The sequence below is a fragment of the Nesoenas mayeri genome (genome assembly GCF_963082525.1).
Source record: "Nesoenas mayeri genome assembly, chromosome: 5".
NCBI lineage: Eukaryota > Metazoa > Chordata > Aves > Columbiformes > Columbidae > Nesoenas > Nesoenas mayeri.
The window spans coordinates 29,837,014-29,850,744 of NC_137548.1; the positions used below are offsets into that span (position 1 = coordinate 29,837,014).

Below are 13,731 nucleotides of genomic sequence, written 5' to 3' on the forward strand. Positions count from 1 at the left end.
AGTTTTGTGACATGCCCGTGTAGGATAAGCAAACACTTATGTGTGCACTGGGTATGTATATTCAAACTGCTTCAGTGTGTTCCATTTCTTTCAAAAATACTGCAGCCTTTCCTTCCTTCCTTCTAGAAGTCTGAATGGACTTTAGAAAAACAAGACACAAGCGTTGCATTGCAGTTAGCATTGCTTTACATGTAGTTGAATTGTTTTGAAATGCACTTCTAGAGTGTGAGAGTTAACAGTATTTGCAACTGAAATGGAAAGAAAGTATACTCACTGAGTGTGTTCCCATATTGGTAAATCCATTAGAATTTGATAGTTTGATTGTATTGGAAAGTGTTAGTGTTTCAACAGCCTAAGATAAGTCCTTTAATCAGTCTTACATGCTTTACTATTCAGGTTTCGTGCCTCTTTTCCACTTTGATATGTTTGAGAAGTTGGATGAATATTTCAAATACTACATACCAGGATTTATTAATAAAAGAAGCCTATAAAATCCTATGTGTAGTTATTGTATAGCCTTTAGGTTGCATATTCAATTTTACCTGCCCCAAATGCTGTAATAACTTACCTCCTTGGTCCTCAATGGCTAAGAGAAATATGTTTGCTCAATGTGAAGATTTTATTTTCTGTGTAGTTCAAGCAATAAAATGCAATTTTTAATATGAATGATGCTATCATGGGTAGTGCTGTATGAAATGCAAAGCAACAATTTTCAAGTTTTAGGACCTTTCTTTCGAACTTTTATTAAAAAGGACAAAAATCCTTATTTTCTTCTCAGAATACAGTTTTTCTTTTTAATTTTGATTTATCCATTTCTATGTGAAATGCACTATTTTTAATAATTTAAAGTTATGTTGAAGTTCTCTAGTCAACTACTTTTTAAATCTGTTACATTTTGATTAAGCAGTGTAATTGCATTCTAGGGATGTGGAGTATCAGTGTAATCAGAGATTTACTAATTCTTACCATTCAAGAAAAACTTAAGTTTCTTATTTGAGATCTTGGAGTTTGAGTGAAAGACTGTTGCCTGGCTTGCACATGGTCACACTTCCTATTTAAAAGACAAAAACCCTTCCAGCTACAAATGTGGTGCATGTATATCTGAAATGCAGCACACCGTTAAAACAATATTAAGTTTACAAAGTCTGTAATATTAGATGTTGGAATTTTTATTCATCCTCTTCTATATGTGCATTCAGTAGTTTTTTTAACCTCAAGACTTTTTTTTTTTTTCCTTGAGATCCATGCTATTCAAGTAGCTGTTCAGTAATTCTTTTTATCCTTGTTTTCTGTCTTGCCTAGTTTCAGGCATTATTTCATGCATCCTTGCACAAATACAAAGTATCTGTCACTCTGTTTCTCAGAGCTCCCTGAATTCACTTTCATAATAAAACTGGGCAAGTTCATGTGGTAGTACTCTTACAGCTGAGGGCCGAGATATAGAGGGAGCTCAGAGTTATCATATGTCACTGAATTTTGTAGAAAGAAAGATAGTGGATCTTAGAGGTCTGTGAAAATACTGTAAATATAAAAATGTACAGGCTGGTAGAAGCTTCTTGTTAAGCTTCTTTGAAGAATCTGAAGCCTAGCCATATCTGTGGGGAAAAATATTCTAACAGAATCTGTACACAATTCAAGGGGATTTTTTAAAAAGCAATGGGAGGCCATATTTTTGCTTACAGAACTAGTGTTTTATACATGTTCTGTAAAAGAACATGATTTCTCCCCCTTAAGAAATGGTCTGGCTAATGCACTTTTAAAAATACACTTTGATTGAATTTATAATTCAAAAGAGTTAAGACTTGTCTTATATTTGACTTTCTTAGTCTTTCTACTCTTGTTTTTGCAAGTCTTGTGTTCTGGACATGCAGATTGTGATATCATGGCTGGTTTAGGCTGATCTAAGACCATGTTGTCACTGAAGGGAGCTGTTACTTCAGTATCCTGTTTGTATCCCTTGTGCCAGCCTAAGTACTCCCATGACTATACAGAGTAGGATCAGGAAACTGATGTAATGCAGAACTGAGGAAAAAAAAAAAAAATAAAATTCCTCAGTAGTTTTGATGTGTGGCAGCAAAGCAGCTAAGTCAGCACAGCAGAGGGAACAGAAATAGGAGGAGGAGGATTGCTCCTCTTACTATCAGCCTAGGGGCTTACAAATTGGTTTAAGACAATGGAAAGAATTCTGTTGTAAGTGAGAGGGAGGGAAGGTTGTTCTGTGCCATTTTGTTTCCCAATTTTAGTGCCAGTAAGTCTTTAATCATCAATTTAGTTGTAAATCATATCAAATCTAGCTATCCCAAGAATTGTTTCAAAGGACAGGAGTATCTAAAGATTGAGAAAGTTGTATTATGTAGAGAGTATCTCTTAAGGCTTTGTGTACAGAACGTAAGCTAGTACAACAGCTCCGAGGGAGACTGATGTGTTTACTTTACCTGTTTTTATCGAACTTTAGATTTACTGCTTTTCAAAAAAGTCAGTGTTGGAAATTGTGTGTTAATTTTTAGGGCTCAATCATGAAACAAGTCAAGTGATAGTTTTGACACACCTAATTTCTCAGTTCAAAATGTGAGAAAGCAAGTCAGTTAATTTAATTTATTCAGCAAATCTGCAGTGATCTTGTTCTTGATTTTGTATTGAGGGTCTTGATGACTAAGTGTTCCCAAAGTCTGAATTGATTTCCCATATTTCTAAACATAAAGCTCTTAACTTTTGCATAGATAACATCTGTTACATTTCAGCGATGTGACTGTTACAATGGAGGAAAAAAAAAAATCCCTAAAATCAGTCAGATATGTATAGAAGCAATTACAGAAAGTGATGCTAAAGGAAGTTTGCTGGTATTGACAAAAATGTCAAAAACTCAACTCGAAGTGCATTCTTTTGTGTGTGGCAAACTTTCTATTCAACCTTTTGGACCATGTGGAGATTGTGTATAAATACTGTTGCATATAAAGATTTTTGAGGGCTTTTTTTGTAGCGTGGATTTTTGGGTTTTCTTTGTTTTTATTTTTATAACATTATTACTGTATTATATTAATTCTCAAGATCACTTAGCTCATTAATATCTCTGGTTGAAAGTATGAGATCTAGGAAGTACCTAGTAAATATGGAGGTTTGATTCTGCTTGGCCAAGGACTTCAGAAGTATTTCCAGAAGGGGGTATAGTTCAGGTGTGAGTATCTACGAGGCAGATGCCTCTCTCTGTGCATGATTGCAGCTGTATTATTTTTCTCTTCATTATTAGCAAACGGAGGATGAAATAAGGCCCGACAGTTGTATCTGGCAACTAAGATTGGTCAAAGAGTTGTAAAACGGTGCAGGCCGAAGAAACAAGACTAATAGAAGGAGTGAAGATTGTCACAGAATACCTGAGTTTCGGAAAGAGTTGAGAACTGCATTCCAGTCAAAGAGCATAAGAGATTTGATAACCTTACTTAACAACAACAAAAAAATCCAAAACCAACCAACCAAAAAACAACAACACCAAACCACTACTTTTGTAGCTATTTTGTGGGTAGTTTTTTAATTTGTGTAAGGACACTGTTTACTTTTTGTTGACTAGTGAAAACTGGGATAACAAGTTGGACTTGTGAAATTGTCTGGTCATTTGCTAACTTAGATAACTGGAACAGTGCAATTTATGTATACTTGAAGTTTTCTTCAGAAGGCTGCTAAATTTCTGTTGGATTAGAGTCAGTTTGATAGTATTTTTTTAGAATCTTAAGTAGCATAATTGCAGTTGAGTTGCTCAGCTGCCTCCATTTCCTTCCATTGGGAGCCCACTGTTTAAAACAGCTGATTCTGGATCTTGGTCTCTACCTTTTATCGTGAAATATCTGTGCAATGATTACAAAAGTTTTATTTTTTTTTCTTCTCTATTATCATGTGCTGTTTGGTACGTTACCTTTTCTCACTGAGTTGCAGTGTTTCGTTGAGAGTTCTTTCATGACAGACTTTAAACTGAAGTACTCATAACTTCCTTGTTCTCACTAGTATTTTAAATTTTAATGGATTAAATAATTAGGTAATGCAAGGTAAAAAGAACACATTTTAATTTGATTTAGCATTGAGCAGAAAGCTGGAGGGACTAAAATCAGGGCTGATGCATGTAGTTTTATATGGTGGTATCACTTAGTCTTGAGATGGGAGCAATGCAAGTATGTTGTCCTCCTGGTTAGGCAGTTTCTGGCTCTAACCACTGAGAATGGTGAAATGTACAACCACTCATTTCAAAAAATCTCCAGGGATAAGTTAGGTGCCAATTACAGCTCTGCCCCCACTCTCCCCTTTTGTTCTTTTAATTGCACCTCCTTTAATAATGAAATTGTGGTGTTGATCTTAACCTCTGTGGAGCTATGTGGTTTCTACTGTCCTTATTCTATTTTTGTAAATCTGTCTTCCAATAAAATTTTATATTGACTCTTGTCTTGAGTTAGCTACCCTATGACTTCAGTCAGTTTGAAGTCATAATGATGACAAAGAGTTTGTGGTTTCCTGTAATGATGACCAATCCAGTAATATCATTAGCCGTATAAATTTTGTATTCACATCTGAAAATTCCCTTGTCTTCCCTAGGATTTTGGCTTGCAAAAGGCAAAATATTTCACTTTGTAGTGAAGAAACTGCTTTTTTTCCTCAAACTTACTACCTTTATTTTTCAACTGCTTTGAAGTTTTCTACACGACCTTTTGCACTAGTTGAGATAACAATAAATTCAGTAGAACATATAAGCTATCTACTAGGTTAACAGGTGAGTAGGAAGCTTCATTGCTTCTCTCTAAGTATAGGTGGGTAATATGATTGATGCTTAAAAACAAATAAACAAACAAAACACACAAAAAACCCCCCACACCAGTATTTTTCGTCATGTAGAGCAGCACACTATAACCAGTTCTCCTTTGATATTCTAACCTTCAGATGTTTTCAGTAGTAAGTAAAATGTGAATCCATAAAATATAGTTGTTTCCTGTATAACGGAATTGTAAATTCTGATTTTGAATTCATGTAACCGTTTCTTAATCTGGTCAATATATTGGCATTAAAAACTAAATAGCTTAAAAGTATGCTGTGTGCCTATTTTAATATGGCTTCGGATCTGGAAGAAAATGTATAAGAGAATTTATGCTAACAATGCCACATGGACAAAACTGTTTGCATGTATTAAAATTTTAATATGATTACTGTCTGTGCCTTCTTTTAGAGTTACTACACTAACTTGTTTATTTCAAGGAAAAAACCCCAACGTTTATGAACAGAAAAGAATACTCTGTCTCTAGGGCAGAATTATTTTTGTTGTTAATGACTGACTGAAGTGATTAATGCTAAACAGTTTTGCAGTTTTGTGTACTTTTTTTTTTTTAAGGCAGACTTTGTTGCTTTGATTTGGGATCAGAATGGAATAATATCTCATATCTTTCTTTTTTGTGTGTGTATATTTTCAGGCTCGGATAGCATTTTTACAAGGGGAAAGAAAGGGTCAAGAAAATTTGAAGAAAGATTTAGTGAGAAGAATAAAAATGTTAGAATATGCATTAAAACAAGAAAGGTAGGTATACAGACTGTTCGGGTTTTATCTGACCTAGAAGAATTTATAGAGTAACAGCAATTCCATCACACTATGTGAACTGCCTTTTCTAGATGATTCTATGTAACTTTATGTAAACTGTCCTTATGGTTTGTCATCTTTGCACTATGTTTTCTGATAAATTCAAGTGTAAACAGCTTGAGGATCAGGCAACAAAATAGGCAACCTTTATTTGTTTATTTTGATTTGAGGAGAACATTCCCGCAAGAGTAAACTTATAGTTTTGTAGCAAAATTTAGTGACGTATAGGAACATTTTTAAGTTAGTTGTCCCAGAATAAGTACATTTTGCATTATGAATTAGTACTATGAGTAAGTGACTAGTACAGAAATAACTTTGATCAGTTGGGTTCGTAATAAATGCTGATGTTTTGATGAGGATGGCTTTGTACCTCTATGTGAAGTGTCCAGTGTAAAGGTGCTCCAGAAAACAGCATATGTTCATACAGAAAGCCATATCAGAACATTGTGTGTCTTTTAGTGAAGTCATAGACAGAAAGGATCTATTTCTTCATTCAACCCTATCCTTGAAGTGGAAAGTAACTCGTGGTTTCCAACCACAGTAAGACTAAAAGCTACATTGTTATATCAAACAGGTAATGTGCAAGTCACTCTGGATTCGAGGCAGATGAAAAGTATGCAGAGTGTTGGTGTGTGTGTGTACTTTTCCTTAAAAGAACATTGAACATATCAAAGGGATAATGTGCTGTCATTGCAGACCCAAGTGTCTGGGCTAGAAAGAACTTTCTGAAGTTGAAGGAAAACATTTTGGTTGTTTTGGCAATAATAAACTCTCTGTGTGCTGCACAGAGAGACTTGCTGCAAATGCACACCATGAGGCTGTGGCGATTGCCTACTTACTGAGATAAATCAGAGGCAGTTAATTACAGCTGAAGTGTGAAGACATCCCGTAACAGAATGCAGAATTTGAAGATGAATGGCATTGATGAAACCTCAGTCTTGTTTTCTCCTGAAAGGCAGCTGCCTTTATAATTTGACTTACCATGAAATTCTAAAAGTCATCTGATGGGCAAGAAGCTTGTAAACATACATACAACAGAAGCAGAACAGCACAAACATACAGTTTGATTTAGTTCTTGCGGCTAGTGGGTACAAGCCAACAGTGCATATTTTTCAAGAGGAAAATCCTTGCTGAAGTCCCAGAATACTCATGAAGATTGCTAAAAGCAGGAACTGAAACTCCGGGCCTGATTGGTGAATGTGTGGGAGGCAACGAGGAAGCTTTCTGTTATTTTTTGCTACAAATGCCTCATAGTTTGAGGGGATCTAATTGCGAAAATATTGAGTAAGGAAAGCAAGCAGGTACTGACTTGTCAGTAAATCATCCAAGAATGATAGTATGTTAGCTTCTTGGTTGTTATACTGAATGAAGAGTTCATGATAAGAGATGTTATTTCTTTGCCATTGTTGTTCTGAGTGAAGAATCACAACTAATGAAAAGAAACCATTCTGAGAATTTCAGATCTGAAAATTGTTGACAGCAGTTTTCACTGTTGAGCCTGATTCCCCTGACCCCCTTTCACCTCCTCTTGTTGCTAACTCCCTGATGCTGTCAAAAAGTTTCATGTGGTGAAATATCAGATTATAGGGAGTGAGAAACAAACTAATTCAGACAATGATGACAGTCATGTTTTCTCAGGAAAAAGGTATGAAACAGGACATCGTTGTGTAAGATTAAATAAAGCACAGTAGTACTTACAACATAGTTTGATATTTCTGGTATTTATGTCTAAGTGTGTGTGCAACACACTTAGTAATATGTTGTTTATTATTTCAGTGTCCTTAAATATTTTGCTAGTTCTGTATCATTTTTTTGTAATGAAATTTGGCCTTAAATAGTTACATATTTGGCATTTTTTGTTGGTAGCTAGTGTATATTCCTTTATGGTCCTTTGCAGACCCAGACAGATTTCTTCTGTTGTGTACACTAAGCCACTCTACTCCAAGCTTCATTAGTGTAGTACTATGCTTAAATTAATAAGACTTGCTGAGGTTGTAAAACTGTGTCTGTGTTTTGACTTCATGGGGTTTGAACTGGAGCTGGCTTACACCCTTGCAGCTGAGTGGTAGGATTCAACAGTTATATAGCAGCAAGCAGTTAAATCAACTTAAGGCACTGTTTCTCCTCCTCTTGATTTTTCACTCAGGGAAACCTAGCCTTAGAAGAATAGCAAGTCAATACTGAAAGATTCAAAAGATGCCTCTTGTAGAGTTCAGCTCCTGTGTGGTATGGGGGAGTAACACTGCTGACTTGGTCACCAACACTGTAGCTTGTTAGCGATTTTTAAGATATGTAATAATTACCCTTATTTGTGCTCCAATACAGAGAGGAATATGTGTGCAAATACATAGTTTATTAGAATTTAATAAGATCAACTTCTTACTGTAAAATTGAATTTGAGCATCAGATGTGATGTGAAAGATACAACTGATCTCATTACAAGCAGCAATATTTTGGCTTATTCCTAGTGGCTTGTCATTGGTATAATTTTAGATTGGATACATCACCATCTTCTCTAATGAACAATTAAAGCAGAATTTTAATTAATGTTTTGAAGTGGTAGCTCCAAAATGGAACCAACTGCTGCTAAACAGTGTTTGCCACAGCTCTAAATGGTACAAATTTAGATTGGCCTTTCAGTTATAGTGGCATCACTTATGAACTGAGCAAAACCAAAAAAGCTTGGTGGAACACTGCCCTATTACAATGTGGAACAAAGCTTTGTATCTCAGTTTAAAGACAGCACCTAGAGTAGACAGTCTTACAGTGCACGGATGAAACATGAACACATTCACAAATAATTAAAAGATTATGATTCTATTTTATTAGCAGTCAGTCAGATTCAGGTCATGCAAGTATTTAGTCTTCCAGGAGCCTTGCAGTTTTTCAGTTATAATGTAATTGGTATGAAATGCAGCATTTAATTTTACTATAAAGGGTCAATAGTGCCATCTACTGACCATTTGTTAATGAGACTGTTCCTAATTGCAATTTTAGCAGAAACTTCTATAATTTAGAAGACAAACTTCTATACCATCTAATATATCAGGCAGCATTTGAGATGAACTTTTATCTTCAGTTTGGAAAAACATGAAGCAGTGGCTCAAACATTTGCAGTTTGTTGGAAAGTTGTTATTTTGTCCAGCATATGTTCCATTATGTATCTTTTCTCAAGAAGTTGCATGCTTGACAGTAGTCTTTAAAATTGATGGGAGATAGATAGAGTTCAGTTATTTTTAAAACTTTGTTCAAATGATTAATATAGAATTATAAAGACAGCTGCCTTTTGTAGAGGCTTTAAAATGTGGCTGCTAACATTTTTACAGAGATCTTTCGCCTTGACTTTGCTGCAGAACATTTAGAGTTCTTGTCCCTGAGATTTTGAATATTTTTTGCAAAGGATCTGTGAAGCAAAAGTCAAATTGTGAAAGGTCTAGCTAGGATAAAGGCAGAGATATCCAGGATACAGATGTGGGTAGTTCATGTGATATTGCTGGAAGTAAAGGGAGCTGAGACCTTTTGATAGGCAACTTGGGTAGAAATTAAGATTTGGAAGGCTGATTTTTAAAAAAGTGATGGAGAAGAGAGGTTGAGGGAGCAGAGATCAGGAGGCAAGAAGGAAAGAGGCGTGTTTGCATAGGGGCACTGAGCAGGAACTGGGAGCGAAGCCTCTGGTCAATGAGAGAAGATCAGTGTGAGAATACTTGTGCTGAGGGAAACTGGCACACTAACATGGTTCTGCAGAGATCACCTCTATCATAAGCACAGACAGAACAGGAGAGAAACTGAAGTGGAAATCGAGGGTGACAAATAGGCAGGAGTCCCAAATATGAGGTTCATTCATTGTAGTGCAATTGGCTAGCTGTGACAGTGCTACAGGTGAAAATGTATTCTCTGCCAAATTGTTGAACCTACTGTTTTTTCAAGGTTTCTTTTAGTAGCTGACACACATGAAAAAATCCTCATTCTTGGAGAACATACTAAATTCTCATCTGTAAGTTATTTGATAATTGTGAATAATTGTAAGTGGGTTATCTCAAAACTATTCTTGAAAGACTAGAAAAAATTGTGTGATGCAATAATTAATACAGCAGCTTCATTTGAATAAATTGTATTGTATTAGTATGGTTCTTTTAAATGGGAAAATAAAATGTTTTGATTTGATAAAAGCGTGTGCTAATTTGTTAAACATTTGTGTACTTTTTCAGGGCAAAATATCATAAATTAAAATATGGCACAGAATTGAACCAAGGTGACTTGAAAATGCCAACTTTTGAATCAGGTAACTTTTACAATAGCCTGTTTTAGTATAATGTGTTACGAGTTTGTTCTGCTCAATCTGTTGCAGCTTTCAGTCTTCCCCCTACCTCCTCTTATGTATGTTACAGAGATGATGTCTAGGAAAGGTTTGGTATTGGGTAAATATTGTTTAATCTGAAAATCAAAATTAATTGACCTTGCCTTTTTTGAAAGACCTCTGAATGTTGAAGAAAGCTTTAAATAAGGTTACACAATCCCTTATTAATCTCCTGCTTCTCACTGCTTCTTATAATAACCCTCCTTGAAGGATTTAATATTTTTTTTGCTATTGTGCTATCCATCCTGAAGGAAAGCCTAAGCGCAGGCTAAACATAAGAAATATGGGGGGTTTTGATGCTTTTATAGGATGCGAGTTTTTAAAGAATAAGAAAAAAAATTGTACTGCATTGGCCTGGAAAAAATGTTTTGTTTTTCTCCTAAATCAAAGAAAAGAATCCTAAGAGAAAAAAATAGGCTATCCTTATTGGTATTCTGGAGCGCATCTGATTTTGCAGTGTAGATATAAAAATGATCGTAAGTTTTGTTCTTCACAATATTGCAGATAGCAGAGGGAATTTTTCATAATAACATTGGGCTATTTAATAAGCAGAGTTGCATGTGACTTCTCTTGAAATGTAGGTCTTTGGGAAGTCGCACTGTTGGCCTGTATCTGAGCCTTACATTTGTGGCCCATGGATTTGTATTCCACACTCCCCCTTTTTGGTTTGTTTGTCTGTTTTCTTCTGCTTTAGACGTGCCACATTTGGGGTATATTTATACTCAAGTGAAACTAGGGATCATAATTCATATTTCTTGCTTGATGGGATTTTTTTTTCATCTGTTTAAAAGCAGAATAAGTTGGATGTTAAAATTCTTAAACTATTGGTTTGAACCATTTTTTCTAGTCTGTTACAGTAAAAGTGCAGTGGGTCTAGATTTTAATTGTTGATAGTAAACTAATGGGATTTGTGCTAAACTTGACATGTTTGTTTTCTCCAAATGCTGACACATATCACTGCTTCTCTTAACTATATTTTCCATGTTGCTTTCTAAGCAGCTCTGCTTTTTGTGGAAAAGATATAGCCTGTTTTCTAAGCAGTAACACTTCATCTAACCAGGGCAAGGTTTTCTTTTGTGTGCAGGTTAAATATTTTTCCATTTCCTTTTCTGCATGTAAGAGGTCAGGATTTTTTAACTGATTCTGTTCTGCTAAATTATTTGCTTGATGCTTTCAGCAAAGAATTAAAAAAAAAATGAAAAACACTGCATAAGACTGCATCTAATTTAAAGCTTTTTTTTTAAGATTTGCTTTCAGTTTCATTGGTATGTTGTAAAACATAAGTTGATTAAAATACAACAACAGAAAAACGCAAAAAACAACTTTGACACTTTATCTTTCAGAAGAAACCAAAGATACAGAGGTTCCTGCAGTACCTCAAAATAGCCAATTGACCTGGAAGCAAGGCAGACAGTTACTAAGACAGTAAGTAACATGATTGAATATTGGTGTATTTGAACTTCTCCCTGACGTATGAGGAGCTGCATACATGCTTACTCTATGAAACAGAGTAATTGAGGTGGGCAATTAGTGGTTCATTTTTCAGGACTTGTTTGTCTTGACCTTTAAGCAATATAGTGTAAGGTTTTCCATGTGAGATGGATAGCGATGAAGCTTATTTTTCCATAAATGATACAATAGTGGCATTCATTTTTACCAGTCAATACTGATGTCTTTCCTTTCCTCTCAAGTATGCTTTCTTCTTTCTTCTCTTAATGCATCTAGGTATCTTCAGGAAGTAGGTTATACAGATACAATATTGGATGTGCGCTCCCAGCGGGTAAGGTCTTTGCTTGGGCTCTCCAATTCAGAACCAAATGGTTCAGTAGAGACAAAGAACTTAGAACAGATCCTCAATGGGGGTGAATCTCCTTCATCAAAACAAAAGGGACAGGATATCAAAAGGTAAGGGAACAGAAAAGAAAAAAGTATGCATAAAGTATGTGTTACTTAGTTCTTGATATGTACTGGTCAGTTTGCATTGCACTTTCAACTGGAGAGTCTGAACATCTGTGCATCTGTGAGTGTAGGTGACTGTAAATGATTATGAAATTAACTTAAATCAGTTATACATAGGGACCTATGTATCTATATTACATACGTATATGTATATTATACATATATATCATATACAGGAAAGTATATAGAGTATTGAAGTTGAATTTCTGTCGTATCACCACTTCAGAGTTGTTATTTTAAGGAAAGATCCTGTTGAGTGTTGCTTTCATATTAAGGAATTAGGCAGCTGTAGAAAGTTCTCCATACAACCATTTCTTGTTTTGCTAGTCTTAAGGCTCTTAAGCTGTTAGGTAGCAGTTGCATTTAATCTGATTAATCTTCTAAAAATCTCTTCAGGAAGTAAAACGGATTCTCTGTTAATGTCTTTATGTAGGAATTCTGGTGATGTTCTTGAAACATTTAACTTCTTAGAAAACGCAGATGATAGTGATGAAGAAGAAGAGAGCGACATGATAGAAGATATTGCAGAAGGAAAAGAAAAGCACCGGATAAATAAGAAACACAAAGTAATTTTTTTTTTTCATGTGTCTATGAAATCCTCTTTAAAAAAAAATCTTGTTTCAGATGATTATAAATGTGTCATGTTAAAATGTTTGTTGCTGTACCTTTGTCATCTGAACGGATTGTAAGCAGATACGTTACTGATAAATTTCTTGGTTTAGTTAATCTCTTTTATGCAGGTTTTTACTAAATATGTTAAGAGCCTGGTAGAGGCTTGTCTCCAGTAACCTTCTGTTTGTAAAATTGTCTCTTTCTGCAAAAGTAAAATAATAATGTGCAAGTCATAGAAACATAAACCCCTATGTGGAAGTTTTCTTCACCTGCAGAATGAAAGAAGACTTTTCACTCATGTCTTTATTGGGGGGTTGTTTGTTTTATTTAAAGTGAAGGTGTAATAGGACTAGTAAAAAGACACTTTTCTGAAAACACCCTCTTTTCTAAGCTTATGCTTATACTGAAGCAGAACTGAAAAGCAAAAAGGAAAAAAAAGGCTTCTGGACCAGCAGAAAACACAGTTTGTTTGTAAACCTGCACTGCAGAGCTATTGATGTTACAAGAAAAACAACAAAATTTTCCAGATGATATGTTTTAAATAAAAAATGAAGACTGGGATGTATGGGATTGTTTTTGTTGCTAAACCCAGTGTCAGTATTCTTTTATTTCCTGTTGATCACTAGACTGCACTGCTTTCTGTTCTGTTTTTTTTTTATACGCAGCTCTAAATCTGACTGTATCTGTCTTTTTCTGCATTTCATGTTGAAAAATGTTTTCCCCTGCAACCAAGTACTCAGTGAGAGTGATCTATATCACTTCTAACTTAAATATTTGAGTAGAAAATCTGTTTGTGATTCAAATGCAGAAAAATGTTTATCTGCTTGCAGATTGGTAATGAAGGTTTAGCTGCTGACCTTACAGATGACCCCGATACTGAAGAAGCTTTGAAAGAATTTGATTTTTTAGTGACAGCTGAAGATGGTGAGGGAGCTGGAGAAGCTCGAAGTTCAGGAGATGGAACAGAGTGGGGTAAGATGCTAACAAAAACATCTAGAAATATAGGAATATTTATTCGGGATGGTGCATAAGAATTGTCATACTTACTAAGACAGTGTGAAAGTGTGGATGATTGTGATGATCAAATGCCGATGTTTAGATAATAGTGTATAGTGAAAGTTTCATGTGTATATGCTGTCGTGGTTGCCACAAATGCAATCATAGTTACATTTGTTTCAGGTATTGGTTTTGATTG

The 13,731-nt window shown here is 35.1% G+C and overlaps 1 protein-coding gene across 6 annotated transcripts in view; it reads left to right on the forward strand.

The window, feature by feature from the left end:
* Positions 1-13,731, forward strand: part of STRN3 (striatin 3) — a 64,216-nt gene that overhangs the window by 14,748 nt on the left and 35,737 nt on the right. For all 6 annotated transcript variants that reach the window (XR_013922186.1, XM_080345357.1, XM_080345358.1 and 3 more), the window contains exons 2-7: positions 5,445-5,548; positions 9,817-9,890; positions 11,309-11,390; positions 11,691-11,870; positions 12,358-12,490; positions 13,367-13,508. Coding sequence is in view for 5 of the 6 variants with exons in the window: in XM_080345357.1 (XP_080201483.1) it covers positions 5,445-5,548; positions 9,817-9,890; positions 11,309-11,390; positions 11,691-11,870; positions 12,358-12,490; positions 13,367-13,508 (715 nt within the window). In the remaining variant the exon portion in view is untranslated. The remainder of the gene's footprint in view (positions 1-5,444; positions 5,549-9,816; positions 9,891-11,308; positions 11,391-11,690; positions 11,871-12,357; positions 12,491-13,366; positions 13,509-13,731) is intronic.